The 24,515-nt window shown below is 42.6% G+C and overlaps 3 protein-coding genes and 1 long non-coding RNA gene across 15 annotated transcripts in view; 3 read left to right on the top strand and 1 right to left on the bottom strand.

Moving 5' to 3' along the window:
- The window catches only part of NCOA7 (nuclear receptor coactivator 7), a 104,323-nt gene extending 99,002 nt beyond the window's left edge, over nucleotides 1-5,321 (top strand). For all 9 annotated transcript variants that reach the window (XM_074819186.1, XM_074819188.1, XM_074819191.1 and 6 more), the window contains 5 exons: nucleotides 103-228; nucleotides 704-856; nucleotides 1,398-1,493; nucleotides 2,134-2,207; nucleotides 3,054-5,321. In XM_074819186.1, coding sequence (XP_074675287.1) covers nucleotides 103-228; nucleotides 704-856; nucleotides 1,398-1,493; nucleotides 2,134-2,207; nucleotides 3,054-3,189 — 585 coding nt within the window. In that variant the 3' untranslated portion in view covers nucleotides 3,190-5,321. The remainder of the gene's footprint in view (nucleotides 1-102; nucleotides 229-703; nucleotides 857-1,397; nucleotides 1,494-2,133; nucleotides 2,208-3,053) is intronic.
- Nucleotides 5,322-7,341: 2,020 nt separating this feature from the next.
- HINT3 (histidine triad nucleotide binding protein 3) lies at nucleotides 7,342-14,865 on the top strand. Of its 3 annotated transcripts, none has more exons than XR_012622555.1 (6): nucleotides 7,342-7,521; nucleotides 8,295-8,412; nucleotides 9,711-9,780; nucleotides 10,616-10,742; nucleotides 12,712-12,962; nucleotides 13,395-14,865. XR_012622555.1 is itself a non-coding variant. In XM_074819184.1 (6 exons), exons 1-5 carry the CDS (start codon nucleotides 7,378-7,380, stop codon nucleotides 12,757-12,759), a joined length of 507 nt encoding a protein of 168 aa, XP_074675285.1. In that variant the 5' UTR covers nucleotides 7,342-7,377; the 3' UTR covers nucleotides 12,760-12,788; nucleotides 13,395-14,865. The 3 variants fall into 3 exon arrangements, 2 of the variants coding, with proteins under 2 accessions (XP_074675285.1, XP_074675283.1); XM_074819184.1 differs by having other exon boundaries at nucleotides 12,712-12,788; XM_074819182.1 differs by having other exon boundaries at nucleotides 12,712-14,865.
- A 634-nt stretch (nucleotides 14,866-15,499) lies between these two features.
- LOC141921118 (uncharacterized) lies at nucleotides 15,500-23,579 on the bottom strand. Of its 2 annotated transcripts, none has more exons than XR_012622557.1 (3): nucleotides 23,484-23,579; nucleotides 20,466-20,876; nucleotides 15,500-20,264 (listed from the first exon to the last, which is right to left on the bottom strand). It is a non-coding gene; the product is annotated as an uncharacterized LOC141921118 (long non-coding RNA). The 2 variants fall into 2 exon arrangements; XR_012622556.1 differs by lacking the exon at nucleotides 23,484-23,579 and adding an exon at nucleotides 22,987-23,131.
- Nucleotides 23,580-23,604: 25 nt separating this feature from the next.
- TRMT11 (tRNA methyltransferase 11) overlaps nucleotides 23,605-24,515 on the top strand; it is a 29,602-nt gene continuing 28,691 nt past the window's right edge. Inside the window, exon 1 of the mRNA XM_074819179.1 lies at nucleotides 23,605-23,699. Within this exon, the coding sequence (XP_074675280.1) occupies nucleotides 23,625-23,699 (75 nt within the window). The 5' untranslated portion in view covers nucleotides 23,605-23,624. The remainder of the gene's footprint in view (nucleotides 23,700-24,515) is intronic.

The raw sequence follows: 24,515 nt of genomic DNA, 5'->3' as shown, positions 1-24,515 counted from the left end.
GTGTGACAGCTGAGGGGAGTAGTTTTAAATTAATTTGCTTCAGCAGATGATTGACTGTATAAGAGCTGTGCTTTAGGTTGAACACTTGTTCTCTTGCCTCAGATCATTACTGTAGAAGAAGCAAAACGTCGAAAGAGCGTTTGCAGTTACTATGAAGATGATGATGATGATGCTTTGCCTGTCTTAAAGCATCACAGCGCTCTCCTGGAGAATATGCACATAGAGCAGGTATGGTTAGACAAACCTCAAGCTTCCTTGTTAGCTGTGGTGCTGTCTCTGCCGAGTGTGGGACATTCTGCCTTCTGGAGGCAATGTCAATGCTTTTTAAGAGTTTGGAGTTAGTGTGTTGGAGTGTCCTTGTGCAAGGTCCTGTTTGCTGCAGCACTGGCTCACCTAGAAAGCTTATTTTTATGTTTTGCAACTCTGGTGTTTGAGTTGTGATATTGAGGACTGGCAAGTCTTTCAGTGCTCAGAGAGGGGGTGCCAGTTTTGAAATCCTTTCACAGGCGATGTGAATGCAGACAGTTGGATTCTAAGTACAAGGCCACATGCACGTGTGGAGATGTCAAGCTGCTGGCATCAGCTGCTCCCTTGACAGCCATTTTTTGGCTCAGAATTCCCTGCAGAAAGGGAATAGTCTGGGGCACCATCTGTGACCCAACCTGTTGAATATGTAACTGTTTTCCCCCTGTTCTTTACCCAGCTTGCCCGGCGCTTGCCCGCACGAGTGCAGGGATATCCCTGGCGGCTTGCATACAGTACACTGGAGCACGGGACTAGCCTGAAGACTCTGTACCGTAAATCGGCATCTCTTGACAGTCCTGTTCTCCTTGTCATCAAGGATATGGACAACCAGGTAAGGAGTCCTTGTTCTGCAGGGGTTGGACTGAAAGGGCAACGTTATAAAAAGTGATCATTATGAAGTGCTGGTCCTACCATGAAGTGACATCATACCAAAATAAGACATAGGTGTTTTCTTTCATATTTTCTACTGCTTAAGCTAAACTTACAGGCAGGAAAGTACATCAGCACTAATAGAAATACTCCCCCCCCCCCCCCCGCCCCCAGCTTCATAATCGCTATAGTGCCCATGGAAGTATCTTCCTTAAGTTTCTCAGTTAATGAGCTGTCACAAATCATGCCTCTGTGGAAGGCTGGTACTTCAGTAGCTCCTGGAGTCGGCATTCCTGTTGCCATTGTTGCCATCTGGCTTTTAACTTGCAGGATACAAAAGATTTGCGGGAGTACTTGCTCATCTGATGTACTTTACTAGTTGGTTCTTCTAACATGAAACACCAACTCAGTTGTTCTTTAGAAAGTGTTTTGAAATGTCTGGGGTTTTTTCTCTTGAATTTTGCACTGTCCTCAAAAGTAGTTTAATCATTTTATTCTGACAGATATTTGGAGCATATGCTACACATCCCTTCAGGTTTAGTGACCATTACTATGGCACTGGTGAAACATTCCTCTACACATTCAGTCCAAATTTCAAGGTAAGTGGGTGTTCACTTTCTCAAATAAGATTTTTGGGTTCCACTTCTGAAACATTTATGAGATTTTTATGAAGACAGCGTATTTGAGTTTAGAAGATGTGCTGGCTGTTGATGAGTGCGGTTCATTCATTGCTTCAATGCAATACTTCAAGCAAAATTGGCTGTAATTATCTGAAGTGCCAAGAGGACAGTCTGTGAGGGTGAGGGGAGGGTTTTAAGTGGATTGAAGGGGGAAACGAGGAGTAAGGTGTGGACTGTCAAAGACTCACCTTGGAAGGCAGTGATATCAAGAATAGGGTATAATTTCACACATGCTTAGGATCACAGTGACAACAAACCAGAGATGAGTTCTGTTGAAATACCCCTTAATGTTCATGGCTTATACATTTTTCAGTATTGAACACATTGTTCCTTTTTAACTGAATGTCTGTTGATATAGAGATGCAAGCAGGATTTTAAAAGGGTGCCTTGTTCATAGTTTTAAATATGCATTGTTCCTTTACTTTCTACCCATTACCTCTTCCCCCTTCAAAAAAAAATAAAACCACACCAAAAATACCTGTTGAGTCAGTCCCCAGCAGTTTTAGAGTACAAGAATCCTCACAGTCCAATATATTTGGGTTTTTTTTCTGCTCCTCAGGTATTCAAATGGAGCGGAGAGAACACCTACTTCATCAATGGAGACACCAGCTCTCTGGAGCTCGGAGGTGGAGGGTGAGTGAGTGTCTGGTTTTCAAATCATGTAGCTAACTTTTTTTTTAAATGAGAATATGAACAATGCTAGTTGCAAGAATAACTTATCAGTAAAATGGCTGAACTTACTTTTAGTAAACTGTTTAGGGCAGATACCTCAGCAATTTGATTTCTGTTGTAGACCCAGAGCAATTTCTATCCCTTAAAGAGAGTGACCGATGTTAGGCAAGTCAGGTTTGTTGGGTTTTTTTAACTAGGGAAAACCCAGATGTTTTGGGTAGATACATGTCTCATTGCTGAAGAGGTTTGCCACTGGAAGATAATCTCTAATGGCAGTTTTGCCATCAGCTTTTAAGGGTTCTCAGATGGTCCTTATTAAACTGTCATCGCTCTGTTGATACACAGAGCAAGGATACAAACAGTGCTTAATCAGGTCCTAAGTTTCAAAGGTCAGTGGGTATCAAATCAAGGGCTAAGGCTGTACAACTAACTAAAGCTGACCGCAGACTGCACCACAGGACACCTGGGCATGGTTTGCATCACGAGTGTATAAACACCCCTCCTCCTCCTGACGTCTGTGTTGGCGCCAGCCACAGCTGGTGGTGTGAACAGCCGAGCGGCACGGGGGCCGCGGGGGCACACTCAGTCCTGCACGCTGCCCCACTCGCTGGTGCAAACAAAAGCGAGGGGACTGCTCCACGAGCTTCTTGGCAAGTGCTTTGTCAGGATTGAGCTCTTCACATGTCATCTAAGAGGTCCTCAGAATTACCTAGATTCCTCCATATCACTGCTCCTGGCTGTTTCTACAGCTTCCAGTATTTTTACTATTATGTGTAACCTGAAATATGTTGTGTATTTCCTTTTTAGTGGCCGGTTTGGCTTATGGTTAGATGCAGATTTGTATCACGGGCGAAGCAACTCCTGCAGCACCTTCAATAATGACATCTTATCTAAGAAAGAAGATTTCATAATACAAGATGTAGAAGTATGGACATTTGAATGAAATACTGACTGCCTTAAGGACTGGATCCATTAGGCACTTAAAGGCTAACTAGAAGGTGCAGGCTGCCTCACAACGTTACACGCTTTTTCCTCAAGTTTGTACCAGAGCATGACTACGCAAAAAAATCCCAACCAACCAACCCAAGAAAAAAACAGAGCTGGTTTTGAGAGGCAGTAAGAGACAGAACAGTAAGAAATCAGTCTGAAGTGTTTTTTACTTGCTCCTCCAACACTTCTCCACTGAAGATACAATGCATATGAAAACATTCATGGTGTATAAATTGAAAATTTTTTCTGTAACTGTGAAAAAGATCCTGTGGGAAAGCTATAACTATCTAGTACATTCCATGTGTATTTATGTTCAACGTACAAATGCGAACCAAAAATAAAAGGTTACTTTACCAAAATCCACAGCATACTGTTTGCCATGGAAAAGAATCGGAAATAGGTGTACACAGCACTTAAGGGAACATGTTTTTAAAATCGTTTTATTTATTGTTATTGTATAGCAGATTTTTTTTGTAAATGTATTAGCTATGAGTTTTTTTTCTTTTTAATGTTTCAAATCTCAATTTGATAAATAATAACTGTTCGGGTAGGTTTCTTATGCATTGGTGTTTATTCTGGATCAATTTATTTGATTTCTGAAGTTAATTTTTATATTTTTATTTTGTAAATGAGATTTGGTTTTCATTTTACCCTAATTAGAGGGTTTGTTTTCTGCCAGAAACACTTGAGTGCATAATTCTGTTTTGGTTTTCTCTGAGATGAGGGAGAAGGTGGATAGGGCTTCTTATTAACTCTGCTGCCACATTCCTGTTAATAGATTATTATTTTGGCAGTGCATGGAGACTCTGGGCAAACTGCCACCTGGTATAGACTTTTATCAGCTCTGTTGCAGTCAACAGAATTGGGACAGCATGCTCTGAGCATCTGCCCTAGTATTATTTGACTGTTTACGAAGGACATTTCTAAGAGAGGATTGTTTTTCTGTATCACCACCAACTGATTCAAAATAAGCCACCCACTGTGCTTTTATGAGCATTTCTCTACAAATTGAAGAATTTGTTAAGGGGAAAATGCAATTGAGATTTAGAGAAGAATGCTATTTCCCTAACAGGCCAGGTCATGTTAGTGTAATACTTGTTTCTTAGTAATTATATATATGATTTCCTTCCCAAAAAAGACTTGAAGCAACAGGCTGGTTTCGGACTTGACAGGCAACTAAATATTCTTCTTTGTTTTTCGTGAAATAATCAGATACTTCCCCTCCTTCCCCCACAATGCCGAAGAGAAAAGAGTGTATGTTACAAAATGGAAGTTTCAGTAAATAAGGAGAGTGTGACACAGGACTGGCAATCGTCACTGTTTGCTGAGGAATTCTGCTTTCCCATTAAGCTGTGGTTTTGTTTACACAATCCAGGCCTGACCCAACATTAGGATGCTGTCCTGCCCTTAGACTTGAACGTGTCATTGTCCTGAGAAAGGCAGGTTTTAGAAACGGTACTGTTCTTCCATGCATTAAAACAGTACAGTCTAATTTTGGAACATGAGAAACTGAGTAACACAATTCAATTTAGTTACTGCTCTTCCCTTTTTTTTTTTTAAGCTCTTGAAAAAGCCAAGTGTTTTCCTTTCAAAAGCATTACTAAATCTTAATCCCGCACAAAAATTTCACTGTCTAAAACCAGTGCTATATACAGTAAGCCTGTAACACGCTGCACGTGAGCTTTTCACACTTCCCTTCTATGTGGTCTACTACAGCCATAAATAATGTTCTTATTGGTAATGCTGTAAAATATTTTGGAAGTCGCTAACAGCATAATGCTTTGAAGATACCAGGAATATCTAATACCGTTTGCTCTTTTAAATGGTGGCAGACCACTTAATAGTTTAAAAAAAAAAAAAAAACCAAAACCAGCCAAGTTCAACATTTTACATACATTTCACTATTGCTGCCTTCAACTTACTCCATTATATTATCCTTGTCAGAGCATATCTAAACGCTGTGGTCTATATTCAAAACAGTGTTGTTCAATCAAAATTCTGTGACCCTTGAAACTATGAATATTGAATATATGTAATGCAGTGCTATCACAATATTTTCAATAAAGGAATTTATGCATTCAGAAACTTGTTACAGATGTGTTCTATTCACAAACTGTAGTACATTTTAAAGATTAAAAGATGCAGCTTAAGTTACAGGTTATGCTGACAAATACCTATGTCTCCCCTCAAAATGATAATTCTAGCAATATTGTATTTTAGAAACATGGCTAAGGAGATGGGAGTTTTGGGGGTTGATTTTTTTTTTTTTTTTTTTTTGGTGTGGTATTCTATCTCCTAAAATAGAGCTGTATTTTGAGTTTTCTCAAAGACAGGCTGTGAAAAAGGGCTAAGAAATGCCAGTAAACAGTTAAAACAGTTGACCTAGTAGTTCTCATTGCTTCTCTCAGCTGTAGTGAATGACATCGTATTCCCTCATCTTTTTTGACCAACCTGTTCCCAGAAGTCAAAAGTCCATGTATATCATTTTTGTATACACCCTTTTTATATTGCTAGTGTTCATGTGTTTTTCTTTCTGTCCAAGCAAGACAAAGGCATGCAATGCCTTAAAAGTGTGTAGTTCTTGGCTTCTGTTGGGTTTATGGTATACAGAGGTGGCATTAAGGAAAAAAAAAACCTACATGTGAAATGGAACAAGTATGCTATTGGTGAACCTTGCTTTGAGTGAAATGGCGGTAAGGATTTTCTTAATGTAAAGTAAGAGGAAAAATTACAGTCGCTAGTAATTTTTCTCTCAGAGGGAGAACAAAAGTTTGTTGTTGCAACATGAAGCATAGGTACTTTAGTGGTGCTTGGATAAAGATTTTTGATTCAAGACAGTGTTGAAATGCTTATTCACAGTAAGGCTTGTAAGTACCCAGCTAGCGCGGATGTTTGATCTGGTGCCGGTTTCAGTGCAGTTTTGCACTGGATGTTTTGTACAAAGTTGGCTTTAGGGCAAAGTAAAACCCAGTTACTTTCAGAATAATCCTCATGTGTAAACTTTCAAGATTTCACTTGCCTGTTTGTAGCAGAGCAAAGGAGCAGGTTAGCTCATTGCAAAGGGTTTGCCTCGCGCTCTGCAAGTCAGCAGATGTGGGCAAATGAGCTGCTTCAGGCGGAATGGCTGTGTCCTATTTGTACAAGCACAGCTTGCTTTGAAAGACATACTTTTTTGAAAAATCTCATTCTAAATTTTGCAGCTCATTACCTCTTTAAGCACTGTGGCCTGTCGTCTGTGGGACGAGTACTTGGTGCCATTTGGGCCGCAGGAAGAACATAAACATTGCGATTCTGTGGCCAGGGATGCTGCAGCTCTGCAACTCCAGTCTAATGAACAGTGTGATTTAAAATACAAATTACTAAGAGAACATCTTTAGAAATTGAAGGTTAGGTACCACTTTAACATAAGGTATGTTAGCTTTGGAAGGAGTTGATACAATAAAGGTGGTGAAACACTGGAACAGGTTGCCCAGAGAGGTGGTAGCTGCCCTGTCCCTGGAAACAATTCAAGGCCAACTCTGAGCAACCTGATCTAGTTGAAGATGTCCCTGCTTGCTGCAGGGGCGTTGGACTGGCTGACCTGTAAAGGTCCCTTCTGACCCAAACTGTCCTGTGATTCTGTGATTTGAATGAGCTCAGAATGCATTCACTTAATTTTATTCCCAGTTTGTACCTTTTTTTATGGATGGCTCCGAGCTGTAGCTCGGGGTGCGGCTACACCTTTGCTTCAACACCCCCAGGAAATTTCACCTGCTGAGAAGAGCCGGGCCCTGTCAGGGGCCTGACGTTCCAGCAGGAGCCGTGTGAGACTTCATTAACAAAAGGGGGTTTGTGTCGGAGTTCGTCCCTTGCCCCGCAGAGGAGCTGGAGGCCAGCCCACCGCCTGCAAGACCCGCGCCCGCGCTGCTTTACGCGCCCGGCCCCGCCCCGCCGGGCTGTGTGGGGGCGGCACTCCGGCGGCCCGCGTGCGCCCCCTGGCGGCGCAGGGGCGGGGCGTGACGCGGGGGCGCGTGGCCCGTCCCCTCCCTGCCAATTGGTGATGGCGGCGGGCGCGTGAGGGCGCCGCCCCGCCCCCGCTGCCAGGCGCCGGCAGGGGGCGCGCACGGGTCGGGCGGCGGCCGGAGGGGAGGCGGCGGCGGCCATGGCGGGGGAGGAGGCGGCGGCTGCTGCGGCCGCCGCTGCCGAGGGGAGAGAAGCCGGGAACGGCGGCGGCTACGACGGCAAGTGCGTGTTCTGCAGGATCGCCCGCCGGGAGGAGCCGGGCACGGCGCTGCTCCCCTGCGAGGTGGGTGAGGGGCGGCGGTGGCCTCCCCCGGTGTCCCGGCGCGGTGTCCCGCCGGCGGAGCTCCCGCCCTTCGCCGCCGGCTCCCCCGCAGGTGCGGGTCCGGCCAGCTCCACGCTGGCAACGGAGGCGCTTCTCCTGGCCCGGGCGGCTGGTGGTGGTTCGCTGCCGGTGTTTAAGGAAGAGGCGAATTGTATCTGTCGCTGTGCCGGCGTGGGAGCTGCTGGGCGGGCCCCGGTGCCCGAGCGGCTCGGCCTCGCGGGCTGCCGAGAGGGCAGGGCTCGGGGGAGCAGGGAAGAGCGGCGGGGGCGTTAATCTGAGAATGAAAGGTCAAACCCTGGAGCCGGGCGTGTGTCGGCCGCCTGGTGCCAGCCCTCCGTCCCGGTAAGGCGGTGCCTGGGCTGCCGGGTCGCCGGGGGGGTCGGTCTGAGAGGCTTGGCGAGCTTGGGTAGTCTTGAGGGCCCTCAGCTCTTTCACGGAGGTAGGAGCGAAACACCGATCAGAAGGGAAATACCTTGCCGGCCTTAAATGTTGACACAACGGCTAGAAACTTTAATGCTGACGCCGAGGAATCCTGACTGCAGAAGGGCAGCTGAGGACACAAATCGTGCTTTCAAGTCCTTCTGTAGGCTGGCTCCAAAAATCTTGAGATTTTTGCTAGTTACTTCAAATGTGACATTAAGTATCATGTTGATATGGAGAAGATGGACTTTGTCTCCTACTCTTTGCCAGTATCCTCATCCTAATCAATTTAATTCATTTGCATCCTTTTTTAGTATGAAGACCTAGTTTGCTTTAGAGATATCAGACCTAACGCTCCCCACCACTATCTGGTGGTGCCGGTGGAACACATGGGAAACTGCAAAACGCTGAAGACAGAACACATACCTGTAGGTAAGGCTCTAAGTGTGCGTTTAACCGTCAAGTAAATCACACCTCTGAGCACCATTTGGTTGAGGATGTAAACATGGAAATAGATGGTATGAGTGAGTGTAGGCAGGGACTTACCCTTCCTGGGAACTTCCACATGCTGTTCTAGAATAGCACACTTTTTTGTGCAGTTCTAGAAAAGCATCGCACCAGTGCATGAAATCTGTTTTGTTTGCATGGAGTATAGCTGCCTTTGCACTTTGTTGGAACTGCAGCTTTACTTTTAAAGAGTATGTGCTGCTTCCTTGTGTTTTCTTAGATGAATATGCAGTTTTAAATTATATGAAAAGTTATAGAAGAATTTTATTAAATGTATATTTTAAAATAAGTGTTACATTATTTTTCAGGAAAAAAGCGAGTGAGAAGAAAGAGGGAAATGGTGTTCCAATAAACGTCAATAATTCTTGAAAAAAAAAATTCTAAAATATTGAATTTATTGTTGATAGGCTTTTTTTTTTTCCCCTCAAGAAACCATTGTCCTGGAATTTGTTTCAGAAGAAATGCCTAGCTAAGTGTGTTGAGTAACAGAAGAAGCTACAGCCATGCATGCATGAATAGATTCCACCTTTGGGAAATTTACAGGTGATGCAAGAAAAGAGTTGTAGTTGTGTGTTATACATCTTGCATCACTGTGTTTCTCTTCTAAACATAGGGTAGTTTTTTCCAGAAACAACTTCTATATGTGTTTGGCTTCAAGACAATTCCTTAGCCTTGAGTTTTTATATTAGGGTTGCTTCTTTTCTCAGTGATACAGTAATGAAACTTGTCCTAGTAATAAGTAGGACTCACAATTTTAGTTTATTTTGATTTAAATTTGTGTACCATCTCTGAAGCTTCCTAACTTATGCCAGGCTGCACAGGACCTGGAGATGAAAGTCCTGTAGCTGTGTAGAGATATAACACTGAAATTAGTGTAAACGTCATCATTCTGACCAATCAGTATTTGTTGGGTTTTTTTTAAGGATGTGGTGATACCACAGCTTTGGCCAGAGTTCTTGGAATAATACCACACTTCAAAGCATCATTAGTGTGGAAATTGGTAGCAGTGGTAATTTCCATATCAATCGTTGCACAACATTTTCTTGACAATCTGATTATGAGTAGTTAACAGTATTTATATTTTGAAAAACCCGTGTTTGTGATCTCAGTGTAATTACTTTATTGAAGTTAATATTCTGAAGAATATCTTTTAAATTACTTGATGACATATGATGTGTAAAATATTCCTTAAATGTTAAATGAAATCTATTTGTTTTTAATAGTGAAGAGAATGATGGAAGTTGGAAAAGCTGTTCTCCAGAAAAATAATTTTAGTGACTTGAGTAATATAAGGTATGTAATGGAAACCTTCTGTGTTACTGAGTATGTTTTTTACTTTTCAGAATGCTATTTTAGAGATGGTGGCAACAACTGCAGTATGATTTTTTTGAAGAAAATGGGTCTGCATTTGCTTATCCCATGACTTTTGAAGTAGAATGTGCTGGCATTGAATATAAATTCTTTTTTTCTGATTAATTTCCAGCACAGATTGTGTTCCAACTCTGAGTTTCTTTCTTGGCCACATATTGGGGTAGGGAGGGCACTTCAAACAACTTCTCTAAAAGGCTTTTCTTTAATTATGTGATGAAAATATGCTCTAAATCCTAGATTCCAGAAGAGAGGTAAACTTTGTCCTATTTAAGCAGGGCACTGCATTGTGTTTCAGTCATAGCTGCATTCAGCTGATTTCAGTGCTGCACCCTTCAGTTTAAGCCAGTGCCATTGATAGCTGAAGTAAATTGTAACATCATTTAAATAGTGTAGAGTACAGGGAGCTGGGCCTTCATGATTAAAATACATAGAAACTACATTCATCTAGTGTCAGTTGGCTTTCCAGCTGAAAACTAGATGTGCTACATTTAAGATACATTTTATTTTTTAAACCCTCCTTTTTAACAAAATGTGTCTTAAATACAGAGATGTGAAGGAGGTTCGCTGAACCTCTGATGTTGAAAACGTTCCCTGAGAGCATAATGAAGGGGCGTATTTTTGTTCCTGCCTTTATGTACAAGGAAAATGCAATGAGTTAAGTTGTTAATTCAGTTGATCACGTTAAATAACTTGTGATGTTCCACTTCCTCCTGAATTAACATCACCAGTAATTTTCACTTGTTTTCCTTTTCTGAAGAATGGGTTTTCACTGGCCTCCGTTCTGCTCAATATCCCACTTGCATCTTCACGTCCTGGCCCCAGCCAGTCAGCTAGGATTCTTATCCAGACTCGTTTACAGAATCAATTCCTACTGGTTTATCACGGTAAGTGTAATGCAGATGAGTTTTTTGGTAGGTTTTCAATTGCAAGCTGAAAGTGTGATGTCTTTCTAATGTTTTAACTATGTCCAAAAATTCTTTAAGCGATTATTTTTGTCATTACTGTCATTATTAATTATGTATATTTTGCATTAACTGAGAAAATATAATGGTAAAAGCCTTAATGTTTATGCTTATTAAAGGGAATGGAGTGCCATTAACATTAGCAGCAAAGAATACAGTAGTTCTGGATCTAATTGTAGCTTAGGTTAATGTGATGTGTTTCTGAGGACACTTTGTAAGGATTTGTCCTTTAATTTAAAAGGATATATTCAAATGTGATGGACTGTATTGTACATACCCTGGTTCATCCAATTTGGGTGGAAAACATGTCCACCTGATGATTGCTTGTATCATTTCACATGTTTTTTTCCATCCTGTCATTTTTAGACTAAAACAAATGTCTGCTTTACAAAAACGTTGTTTGTACTGATTTATGTCAGTAGAGATAAGCAATCAGACTGAACTGGCACTGACTAAATCACTCTTTGAAAATCCCTCGAGGACTAAAGCTTACTCTCGCTGCTTTGACGCAGCAAAGAGCCTATCCTTGCAATGTAGCCACAGCATCCTGGTGTCCTTGTGCAGCCCCAAAACAAAGATGCTGAAAAAGGTCTGTCTCATCTAAAGAATATAGACAGCCTCTTACTCAAACAGAAAAAAACTCGTCTCCTTCACAGTGGTGCCTTGCTGGAGATCTCACGTAGCTTGAAAAAAGCAGATGTGTCTCTGCTGTATTGCAGAGCTTCACACAGATACTTGGCCCTCATATAAGTATAGCCATGTAGTTTTACTGCTTGCTATCTTGGATTAGCTCAGGGAGATCTGTACCAAGTTTGGTTATCCAATAGGAATGCACTTCAAAAGATAGTTTGCCCTGTTGTCAAGTTGGAAATTGTTCTTGAGTTGCTTTTGGGTTTGTTTGGCTTTTAAATTAGAATGGATCGAATGTGATACTTGTTTAAGAATGCAAAACAAGATTCAGGTAATTTCGTTTTCAGCTGCTCCATGCCTCGTCTAGCTTTATTTGCAAAGAAACTGCAAGAGATATTTAACTCCTGTTAAGTTGTTCTGACCCTAAGTAGCTGATTGCATTTTCACTGTGTGTATTTAAAACGTGCCAAACTTAAGCTTTTCACCTTTTAACGTGGTTCTTTTGGAGATCTTAATAAAACTTCAAGCACTAGTTCAAACTAAAAGATTGTTGTGGGACTGGCAAAAAAAAAGCTGAGAGTAAACAGATTTGTTTCAGACGTGCCCATGTTAGTCTCCATGTGCCCAGTTTGGCCTGCTAGAACAGCACTGGCAGGCTGCCTTCTGCCCCGAGTGAGCCCTCCTGAGGGCTCTGTGGGCTGGTGCTGTTACACATATGAAGCACAGCTGTCCCAGTTACGTGCTAGATGCATAAGTAGCCATATGATGAGAAAAGTATGTATGAGCATAGTGACGTAGCCAAAGAAGGGATATGTATCTCGTGATGAGAACCAGACGTGTGAATGCGCTCTGTCCCTCAGCAACCTACGTGGCTGCTGTGCAGCTGGTTGGGTGATGAGAGGCCACTACACACCATTCTGGAGGAACTCCCAAAGAGTTCCAGGTCTCGACAGCTTGGTTGTTCTGAGCACTGCTGCCTTCTGAGGTCTGTAAAACCACACTGCTTTATCTGCTATTTATTTGCTCAGACATCCTCTGACTTTTGTAGGTTCTGTTTCCTTTTCTGATCACCTAATGGGAATTTGATGGAAATGGTGGAAAGGAGTCTGCTGGTTAAAGCAGTCATTGTATTCTGCTTCTGTTGTATGCTTTGTAAAAATGAAAAGCAAATGCTCTGTCAGTGTCACTATCTTTAAAATGGAATTTTCAGTAAACTGAAGGTCCACAGTGTACTTAGTGCGTTGCTTTTTCTCTTTCATAGGCTGAACAACTGATTGAGCGACTGCAAACTGAAAATGCTGCCAGCTGAAAGCACTCTTAGCCTTGTGTCACTAGCCGGTTTGTTCTTTGTCTTTGAACTCTGATTTAAGGTTGTACAGTTCAATGTTGCCAATAATACACCAGGATAAAAAAAGCTTTAGTTCCTTATGAGGAAATACACACAGAATCTGTAGCTGCCAACCTAATTCTCCCATTTGGATACTTGAGTCTATATGCTTCTCTGACAATAAGGTGAGGTGTTTTAATTATAATTTAGTTAATTTAATATTTGTGTGTATATATATAGATAACACACATGTACACGTGCAGAGAACTTTTCCTAGTAAAAGGCAGGGTAGAGCAGCAGAATGTATTGCAACTAAGGCAACAAGTTAATACTAACAACATATATATGGTACCATACCATACCAAGGGAGTATTTACTGCAGAATCAAGCTTTTATTTCAAAGATGTATTGTTCTGGCATTGCAATTAACATTTAAAACATTTAAATTTCCATCTGTATTTGTATGGTATGTTACTTAAGCCTAGTTATTATTAGGTACATTGCTGAAAGTACACTACTAACTGTCTGGTGTTAAGCTACTTTAATATACTGCTTGTCTTATTTGCATGACTGTGACATAGTAAACGTTAATACAGTAGGTGCCTCTCGTGGTTTAGGCCCTGCTGGGACTCGAGACCACGCTGCTGCTGCCGCTCCCCCACCCTCCAACCGGAGCGGGGCAGGGAGTGAAATACAAACCCCGGGGTTGAGATAAGGAAAGTTTTAATACAACCGTGTAACAACAACAAACCGAACAATAACAACAATGAACAGAACAAGAGGTATACCGCACGGATACAGCAGTGAGGGGACCGAACCGCACAAAGGCCATCTCTGGTCTTTCCCTGCTCCTTCCTGCGCTTGGGCGTCTGGACCTGTCAGCATGGTATTGAATAACCGGGCTAGAGCTCCCTCCCCACTGCTGGGGAAACTTAACCCTATCCTAGCTGAACCAGGACAGTGCCCAAGATGTGATAATGCTGTATAACATAGAATATAGTTTAAATGTGTAAGTGGCTGTATGTTGGACTTAAAGATTGTTTCCCTCTTATGTGCACAATATCTTAAATTATTGTATGTTTACAAAAAATATGAAGAGTTCTGAGGAATTGATTTAATATACTGTGCTTCTGCATGATGGTAGAAAAAAAATCTAAATTTTTAGATGGTTCTGATATTGTTCTCAGTGCAAGGCTTTTGAAGATCACTAATGCCTTGGCTAAATTTGATTTCTAAATGAAGTCATAAGCGAAACAGGTCTTTGGTGCAGTGAGTATGTGGCAGGCTTGTGTAATAGCAATCTGATTTGAATTTGGGATAGCAGGGACTTGGCCCAAAATTGGAACGTTGTGTTGCTTAAGGAACCTACTGAATGTTTGCCTTTGCTGTACGACTCTAATCAGTAATGCTAGTGCTCTCTTTCTCAATACCATATTAAGGCAGTTTGAATGTTTGGAAAGTTAAAACTCCAGAAAAGACAGAGTGGATTTTCTTTGTTCACAGAGTGTATCCCTTGGTGCCTAACTAAACAAGTGTCCTTGGCTGATGCATTTAGATGCAGCTGAGGTGACGATGGTCTGTTGCACCTGCAAGCTTCCCTAAATGTAATCTTTTTGGTGTTTCCCACTGATCCAGCACTTGTTGCCTTAGTGGTACAGTGTATTCTAATATCCTTACAGTAAACTATATGTAATACTTCAGAAGGTTCACACCCTTCTGAAGAACATCTTCTGCCCAGAAGAGTTTACACCTCTCTCTTCTTTAAGACCTTGTTTCTAATATCTTGTTATTCTTATTAGTGGGCACTCACGTATCATTTGCAGCCCTTTAGGGTAATTTGTAACACTAGGTAGGAGGAGTGTGAATTAAAGCCACTGAACTTTAACTACTTCTGTGCAATAGATCTGTCTCCTAACTTTGTGAAATACCTGAACATTAAGATATTTCAAGAGCTAATACTGTGTATGTGTTCTGATTTGTAGTTAATTTATGTAACTGTACTTAACTGTGACATGTAATTTTAAAGTACCAACATGAACTGTTGCTAAAAAGGATTAATAAACAGAATAAATGCTAATTTTGCAATGATCTTCCAGTGCAATGGAATAGTTGCGGGGGGGGAGGGGGGGTGTTGACCCTGGATAGCCCTTTGCTTGCTCTTCACCCCTGACCTCAGAGGGATGGGAGAGCAAATAGGAATAGGAGAAATGAGAAATCTCATGGGTCGAGATAAAGACAGTTTAATAAATGAAGGAAAGAGGAAGAAAAAAAACAAGGTGCAAAGGTAATCACTCATGACTTCTCCCCAGCAGGCCAGTAGCAATGGCTGCCCCCCTTCACCAAACCAAACAAAACCCTCTCCTCAGCTTTTATTGCTGAGTGTGACATTCTGTGGCATGGAATATCCCCGCTAGTCACTTGGTGCCAGGTGTGCAGGTTGTGCCTCCTCCCAGCTTTTTGCCCACTGGAGGGGCAGAGCAGGAAAAAGAGGTGGCCTTGACGCTGTGCAAGCACTGCTCAGCAGTGGCCAGAACACTGGTGTGTTATCAATGCTGTTTCAGTCACAAATGCAAAACGTGGCACCTTAGGGGCTGCTCTGAAGGAATTTTATCTCTGTCCCAGCCAGACTCAGTAAGTTGTCAAATGTACACAGAAGCACAAAGGTCAGCTTTGTATCTTACATTTGAGAAGGGTCCCATGAATGACAGTGAGACTGGAAAGGTAAAAATCAGAATATAATCTAGCTCCCAAACTTTTGCTGATGAGCACAATGGGGAATTCAACTTGACAGCAGCAGACAGGCCTCAAACCGGCTCAAACCACAAAGCATTAAACAGAACCATATTAATTACTGAGATGAATGCTCAGTACCTCATTAGTGTTTTTCAGCATAGAACTGTGTTCCATTTTCCTTTTGTATTGACAAGCATTCTTGGACTCTTCAGATAATTTTTTTAATTAGGCTAAGAAATATTTTCTGAAAAGCCTATCCTAATGCTTTGAATACATTGCAGAATTACTGGCTAGCCCCTGAAGAGGCAGTGGGCAGACCCCATTAACTATGTCACCCTCTTCTACAGCAGCATTACAGCATCATTTTAAAACTTCCTGAATCACCTGTAGAGATTTCCACTGAGCAAAGATCAATAAAATACTCTTGGAGGGTGAACTCAGGAGCTCTTTTTCTACAAGAGCCTGAGAAGCAAAGGAAAGTTGCTTAGCCACTGCCCCTGGCTCTGTGGTTCTTTGATCCAGTATTAGCAGTCCTGAGAAAAGCTGCTTTTGTGACTACATGTTTAGGAATGACAAAGCTTTATTTGTACTCTTTTGCTCAGTTGTTTTACATAAACTCCCAACCTAATGTGAACCCGGAACATAATGCTTTTATGCTGAAGTACTAACTGCCCCCTCTGGAGGGATGGAACAGATACAGATACACATACAATGCTGTTAAATAGACAATGAGAAAAAGTTTAGTGTTTTGACTAAGGACAGCATTTTCAATGTAATTAAACTGGTAATAGCACCCCAAGCTATTCTGAAGTCTTCTTAATTGTGAGTTGCAAATAAAAGCACAAAAATGGGAGCAAACCAGTGAAAACTCTATTTGAAATTTGACAAACTTGGAAACAATAAAATGCTGTGTAAAACCTCGCTTGCTGTCATTTCAAACTGATGTGCAACATTTATTGAAGTGCTGAAAGTACTTTCAGGGTTTGACAAGACAAAACACAGATAATCCCTGTACAGTGTACAGTCCAAAAGAGATGCAGAATTCACAGGCTTCAAGTGGAAGAAGAGGAAAGACCACTGAGGGAGCTTGCCTCAAAGAAGTGAAGTTTAGGAACGATTTGAAGAGATGAAAGTAACTTAGTCGGGCAACAACACCTTTTAGAAGGTCAGAGTTTACTTACTACTCCAAATAATCTGTAATACTAAAAAACCTCACATGCTAAAATTTTTGCAAAAGTAATTTAATAAATTCTGTTCTGTTCACCCTAATGGGAGCCTGTTGAAAAAAAGTTGCCTGTTGGAAAGTTTAAATTCCTGTTTCATCTGTAGATGCTAATCTACTCTCCACATCGCAAATGAGGAAGAAGAATTTTGTAAAACTTGTAAACTAGTAGCTAAATTGAATCATGTGTGTTAGATATGACGCATTCGTGACTATTCAGGCTTCAGAAGTCATCTTTTATTCTGGAGTGTACCAGTGGACAAGCTGACCAGTTGTATTATCTATCTTTTAGACTACTTTTGAAATACTGGCTATCGCTGCAAGCAGGAGATCAGATTTGTCAATCTGTGTGCTGATCCAGTTTGGCAGCTTGGTGTTTATAATCATTGTATGGGCCCGTAGATTTCAGTCACTCTTTAGGAGGATGCTCATCTAAAGCTGGCAGGTAGGAAACTTGGCCCTATAATTGTTTAAAAAAAATCTATAAATAATATTTTTTATAATAATCCTTGTTTTTATTCAAAATATGATGATAGGGCAAGCTTTTTTAGTTGCTTACCTAATGGGTAAGACTGTTTCATTAGGGCTTACTCTGCTTCTGTCTGTTTTGATCAGAGGTGTGCATAAAGCTCTTGTAGAAGCGCTCAAGTGATATTTAAACCAGCCAGCAGCAGGAGGGAGTGCAGCAGAGGCCATGTAACATCTAACACTAAATACTTACGTGGCAGCGGAAGCCTGGATCCTTGACATTTAATTATTTGAGCCAGCCTTAATTAAGAACTAGTAAATTTACATGAGCTGGACTTGGAACTTGGCATGCTCAGGCTACACACTGCCTCAACTGTGTGTCTTTATTATTTGTACAATGTCTAGTAACGTATTATTTTTCCTGATACTACCATCCTGTTAACCAGCTGGCGACACTTGAACAGCCTGATACCGCTTCCTGCAAGCTATGAACTAATGCTACAGCAGAATTGACTGGATTTCAAAATTATTAGAATTAAACAAACTGCATTCCACAGCTGTATTATAAAAAGCTTGATTCTCTTCAAAATCAAAATGTATGTACAGGCTTTATCTAATGGGAGCTGAAATCCACTGAGGTGTGTGTGTTCATATCATTTTGGCAAGGAATGCTTTTCCAAAAAACAAAGCATTTTAAACGTGTTAAGATCACAAATTATATATATTTTTCCAGCTGCAAGACAGATTTGTTTAGGAAGGAGGAGTGGTTCTGAAAACTAAGGGAACACACAGAAGCAGTGCCTGGTGCAGCACATACTCCCCAGTTTCCAACGTGGTAAAATTATGTGGTGATTAAAACTCACCCTTTATTTCCCTGTCCATGCTCTACCTGCATCTGACTCCCCTGTCTCCCAGATACACTTATTTCAGCACATTAATTTCTTCCCTTTTTTTCTATTATTTCTACTGTCTTTTCACTAGGAAAAGTAGGCAGAGGGGTAATTAAATCCATATTTTTATTTGCCCAGTAAAAAGACTTCTTTTGATGCAAATCCCCATTGGATGAAAATGTCAAAACAAAAAAACCACATTATTTTAGGCTTTTTGCAAAAAAAACATTCTTTCCTATAAATAGCATAAAATAATCTATCAGTTTTATCAAGTTCATAATCTATATTAAATTTCAATATCCTTTTGAGGCAAGAGAATATTTTACTTTAAAGACTCATCAAGTAGTGTAATTAACAGTGCATAAAAGCTTTTATTTACACTGGTAAAAAATAGAATTTTGTATTTCTAATTATACAGTTTTCTTGGTGGGGACTATTTTAAATACAGCTCCTGATTATTTTTAATAGCATTATTACAGCTATTGTATATAACCTATCCTTTTTTTCTTTTTTACATAGAAAAAGTTCCCCCAGAAGAACCATGAAGGAAATTGTTAGCAGTCACCTTTCAGTCTCAATTTTAACTAGGTGATCATTTTTCTCCCAGTTTGGAGAACTCACAAGTGTGCTCTGAAAGCACAGTTCTGCCTCAGATAAGTTAAGGGACTGCAACACTACACTTTTATTTATGCATTTGGCACTACAGGATCTCTATTCTCCTCCTGCTGTAAACAACATTGCTGCATTTTGGTGAAAGAAGAGAGCAAGCCTTGTTTTTTGCTTCCTCACGAATGCACAGTGCCCCAATATACAGTTCCAGTTGCCTTTCACATCTTTACCTTGTGGCACCCTACTTTCTTAAAGGGATATTAGCTGAATTCACCAAGAAGGCTGCAGAGCTTTGTGATCTTCTAGGGTATGACACAGCATTAGAAGAACAGAACAGGTAAAAATAGTGTGAGATACAGAGGAAAAGAGCAGGAGACACACGAGGTCTGGAGAAGGTATGATGGTAAGAACAGACTATTAAATACCAGCACTAGTGCAGCTCTCCAAAATACATGCAAGATGCAACTAATTTAGCAACCGTCCTTGCTGTGGTATTTCTGTAAATTTGGGAATTTTCATATATTTCATGAAAGTAACTTCCATATGTCAAAATAACCTAAACTTTTGTTATATACCAGGCTCTTTCTTTGAACAAGTATATGAATTCCCATAAAAGTTTTCAATTCCATGTTTTACAAATCAAAATCCCACACACAGTATTTCACAACCTGCAAGAATAAGTGTTGTATGGTAGCAAGTTAGTAATTTATACTTTCAGTAACCTAAAGCAGTAAGCTAGCAGAGATATTTTAAGAACTGTGGTATACTTGGTAGTGGATGATAACAATGAAAGGACAATCCAATGACAGCACAATGGATTAGTTCATTATTTGCGATTTCTGTCCAAACCTCTTACATTTTTACAAAAATATCTTTTATCCTTCCAACCCATTTTCTCTCTTGTTCATGTCCCAGTAAGAAACCGAGTTGCAATTCTGTAATAAAAACCTCTTTCAAGATGGTATCTAGATACGTTTTTTTCAAATGGAGCCATGCAGCAGAATTCACTAGATGACAAAGCCTTATTCTAGTAAAGTGATGATCACATCATCATCCTTTCCCTGCCAAAGCATTTCACCTTCAAAATGAACCAGACCATGTTTTCTGGCTCTTAGCAAGATTCCCACCACTTTATTGGAAATAGTCACGTATGTTTCAAACAGCTGCCCAAATGTCACACTCACATGTCCATCTTCTCCCACCTCTCCAGTGCTTTTAATGATCAAGCACAGCTCTTCTACTTCCTTACCCACATGTGAGTGAGCATCCTTCCCTCTCTGCTCTGTCTGAGACCCTTCGGGGGGTCTCCCGTAGGTGGGATCTCCTCTGTGAGTATGCACAGGTTTAGATGCAAGCCTGTCATTGTTGCTGAACGGGTTCTTTCTCTGATACTCAATGTGATCCTCTGCCCAGGTCTGCCAACTTTTCCTCAAGTCATCCACCGCACTGGTAGCTTTAGCACTCTGCCCTTTATCTTCTTCCATTTCTTGAGAATGTTTTACAGCATTCAAGCAGGAAACAAATCAATGACTGGTTGTAACTGTGGTTCCTGGGTGCGCTGTCAGCTGTGAAGGAAAAACAATAAATCAGCCTGATATAATTTTTGGAAGAGTTTTGCCTGAGTGAGAGGCAAGGCTGCTGAAAAAGCCGTTAAATATCTGAAGATTTTAAGTCTGCCCATAATTCTACAGCAATGAGGAAAGTAAAAGTGATTCAGCTGAAATTTGGAAGTAATTTTGTAAGACAGGGCAGTAAGTTATGCTTACCAGGTTACATGGCGAACCACCAGTCCTGCAGTTACTGTACATAGCCTGCAGCCTCTGTGCAACACACCCGTAGTGCAGTACTTACTCTTCATGCAGTGATGCCTTTTAAACAACTTTATCCTTACAGCCAGCAGCCAGGCAGACTTCCCCAAAAATCTGATGCAGTGCTGGCTGACCTGTTCAGCACAGGCTTACTGACAGGCCAGAGAGCAAACCATTCCCCAAGAGGCAACAATCCATACAAAGGGGTGGGCAGCCTTTCTCCTGCCTGCACACTGATTAAAGGTGGAAAAACCCACGCTGTGCCGACCAGGTTCCCACAGACTGTGGAAGTTACTATGCACAGAAAACGTTATCTGGAGCTGAAATGCCGATATGTGGTGGGAGCAGGGGGATCTTCCTCATCAGGCACTGAAAAGAGAAGTAGAAATCCAGTTAGCAAGCGTGACACTGTCTGCAATGCCCTATTTAGCGACGAAGACAAAACCAGAGTAAATAGTTCACCCTTAAAAGGCTGTGCTGCACAGCCATGTCTGCCTGCTAAAACCTAAGGGCAGGCTGCAGGCAAGGGAGCTTGCACTCCAAGGGTGAAACTGGCCAGCCCCTCTAGGCACAAAGGCTGCCTGCCAGCTATGAAATGACATGTACTGAGATTATGTATGGACTATCTGTGCAGTGTGTAATTATTTTGATGAATTAGGGACAGACTTTTATACACCTATAGAGATCCGGCTGTATTATAACCATGTCTTTGCTGGATCATATCCTTCACCTGTTGAAATACATGAACTAGAGTTCCCATATAGCACATTTACTAATGAGCTGATACTTTTCTTACAGACATTTGGAGATAAAACAGAGGATTAGTGCTGCCTTTTCTATAGGAAAATGGGCAGAAATGCAAATTCTGAACAATTTAATCACTGAATTATAGATTAGGTATTTCTATATTTTAAAAGCAGTTGGGTTTTTTTTAAAGTAAGATTTCATGAGTGTTTGCCCATATCACACGTTGATGCTGTTGCATGTGAAGCCCATGAGCAGTGACAGAGCTCCCTCAATACCCCAGCAGAACGTGCAGGTCACAGTCAAAAGTCACTTGTGTTGCCTTTGGGTCTAGAAGAGTATATGGGGTGAGCAGAATATGGCAACGCAATGCCTATGAAAGAGAACTGAGAGAGGTAAGCAGCAGCACACATTAAATAATGGCTTCTCATTCATAGTCTCTCACTTTTAAATTGAAACTCATGATTGTCATATGATCCTGTTGTATTTTTCGTGAGAGGAGGGTGGTTAATTGTGGCTTCCTAGATAAATTTCAATTTGAGTAATTACATTTTGTGTATTTAAAATTCCCCTGAAGGCTAAAAAGGATAATTGTTCTTCCTTTCCCTCCCTAAAATAGTTACATAATGTTGTCAGTGTAGGATGACTCCCCAAATCCACGTTAACAAACCGCTTGATTCTCCTCAGTGGCAGTACAGGAACGTATTTACAAACACAGCATCTGAGAAGCACTTTGTTTTGATGTCAGGATCAAATACTCTCTAAGTCTTACTTATTAATATACATACACTTTCAAACTATGCTGAGCAGCATATAGAGACTGCCAGTGATTTTGCATGGATCCTCAAGTCAAAAGCAGGAAAAAACAGGGCTTTAGTTAAATTCTTGTGTAGAAAACAGTATCACTGGGAAATTGAGGTATTCGCCTTCTGAGAACAGACAGCAATGCTCTGCAGATAAAGTAGTGCAGATAAAGTAAGCAAAAGCCAGTCTCAAAGAGATTAAGCTTAAACAATAATACCAATAACCCCTCCCAAGGAGTTTCTAAAATGGAAGCTACACAGCTAAGAAATTTAAAGTGAGACAGATTGGAAAAATAAAAGCAGACTTCTTCCACTAAATCTCTTTCAGCAATTCCAAGATTTTGTAAGTAATCTCAGGCTCGTGGGGTTTGTCAGCAGTTCAGCAGTGTGTTTATTAGCTGGGTCTCAGCACTCAACTGCTGAGGTGAACAAACCTGATCCACATCCACCTCTTTTCTTTCACTTCTAGGAAAATTCACATTTAGCTGCCAGTTACATTTAATTGTTTTCTTGTGAGGGCTAAAGCTCCATAGCAAACCTCAGTTTTGATTAGCACAGGAAGAGATAACTGGAGAAGCTGCAGGATGAGATTATGGAGATGTATAAAGAATGTGGCCTGTGCAGTGCTCACAGGTCACGAGCAAAATCTTAGTCATCTAGAAAAGAAGCTGCCCAAAAATCAGCACAGAAAATACAAAACATGAGTTCAGTGCTGAGCTGGTCTGGTCCCAACAAAAGGCTTACCGAAATCTGGATAAGCCGAACCTTTCAGCTCAACGTAACAAGGAGACCAGTCAGAACGGAATTATAGTTATCAAGTCTAGATGTTAAAGTTAAGACAAAATATAAGCTGCAATACAAAAAACCTTTTTTCCCCCCCGTCAGATAGTCACATCTCTCCCCTTTCCTGAAAATCGGTTTTTCATCTCTACCTGCTCCCACACCCGCGTCGCCAGCGCTGACCTCCTTCCCGCGGAAAAACAAACATGACTCCTCTGGCGTCTGTTAATTCTTAATGTTATTTAAGGAGCTGCTTCACCGATGCCAGGAGGGCAGGTTATTGCTGGGGAAGGAGAGCTCGCAGCTGCGCAGCCAGAAGGCCAAGGCCCGGACCAGCCGCCTGCCCCCGCCCAGCGCCCCCTTCAACTTTCCCTCGCGCACCCCTCCCAGCAACACGCTGTTGGGCGCGTGTGCCCACTATACGTATATTTACTTATTTATACATTATATACAGGTACTACTATGCTGACACATGGCACGCATTATCACGCGGATAAAGTAGAAAAAGGATGAGATGAAATAAACGCTCATTAACGAAGGGTGCGAGCAGCACTTTGCCGCCGCGCCCCGCAGCCCTCAGCCAGCAAAGCCGCAGGGAGAGGGGGCACCGCGCTCGGGGCGCGGGCGGGGTCTGTCACACACCCCTTACCGGTGGCCGCGCTCGGGCCGGTAACGGCGCCTCCCCGCCGGGGCCGAGGAGGGCGGGGGGGAAGTGAGCGGGCTCCTCCCGCCGCGGCGCTGGGCCCGCCCGGCGGCGCATGCGGCCCGGGGAGGCGGGGGATGGCCGGACATGGCGCTGGCGGCACCGGCGCCCCGGCGGTACCTGCTGCTGCTGGCGCAGGAGCACCTCGAGTTCCGGCTGCCGGTGAGCGCCCCGCGGGCCCGCGGCCTGGGTCCCGGCGGGGTGGGCCCGCTGAGGCGGGGGTGGGCGAGGCGCTGCCCTCGGGGAGCGCCCCCGGGCAGCGCGGCCCCGGGTGTGCCCGGGAGGCGGCTTGGCCCCGGCGGGGCCTCGCCCGTTGCCCGCCCGGTCCGCTCGGGGAGGGCCCGCGGCTTTCGGAGAGGGGGGCGCCCGGCGTCCCTTCACTCGCCGCTCTCCGCGACCTCCCTGCGGGGCGCTGCCTCTTTCCCCCTCAGCCTCGCAGCGGGCGTGGGCTTCCTCCTCCTTCCACCAGCTCCGTGGAGACCCTCTTCATGGTGGCTTTAAGGCTTCCCTTGCCGCCTGTGGAGCTAGGAGAGGTGGCCAGCAAAGCACCTGGGGCTCCAGATAAGAAATGGAAACGGGGAGGAAAAAACGGGTTTACAAAAATGTTTTTGAAGTCTTGTTTTGATGACTTTTAGTCAGGACTTTAGCTAAACTACGTAGCTGCTCCCGCCAACATGGTGTGGGTACATAAGGTGTTGGTGCTGCCCCAGTGACGTGCGAGGTCCTCTTTGTCCCTGGGGTTTATGGAGCTGCATAAGGCAGGAGGGTGTGGATTTCTTCATTTTCTGGAGGAAGGCTTGGGGAGCAGCAAGGATGAGGCCCCTCTGAAGTCCTAGAACCGGGGGCCATGATGGAATGAGGTCTCCAAGGCCTTGGCTGGCATCCTCTGTGTCGCACCGGTGGCTCTGAGGACTGCTCGCCTTTGGCTGTTGGTTCTGAGCGTTTGTTTCCATGCGGTCAGAAGGGTTTGTGCCGTGC

This window comes from Strix aluco, chromosome 3, assembly GCF_031877795.1.
Source record: "Strix aluco isolate bStrAlu1 chromosome 3, bStrAlu1.hap1, whole genome shotgun sequence".
NCBI classification, from domain to species: domain Eukaryota; kingdom Metazoa; phylum Chordata; class Aves; order Strigiformes; family Strigidae; genus Strix; species Strix aluco.
Note: the sequence above shows the minus strand (reverse complement) of the source record. Positions and strands in the feature narration are given on the sequence as shown.

What these genes read in the sequence shown, in the direction of transcription:
- HINT3 (XM_074819184.1), top strand. Translation starts at nt 7,378, where the DNA reads ATGGCGGGGGAGGAGGCGGCGGCTGCTGCGGCCGCCGCTGCCGAGGGG. An exon ending in CGGCGCTGCTCCCCTGCGAG is followed by an intron (nt 7,522 to 8,294) that starts GTGGGTGAGGGG and finishes ATCCTTTTTTAG; the next exon opens with TATGAAGACCTAGTTTGCTT. An exon ending in ATTCCTACTGGTTTATCACG is followed by an intron (nt 10,743 to 12,711) that starts GTAAGTGTAATG and finishes TCTCTTTCATAG; the next exon opens with GCTGAACAACTGATTGAGCG.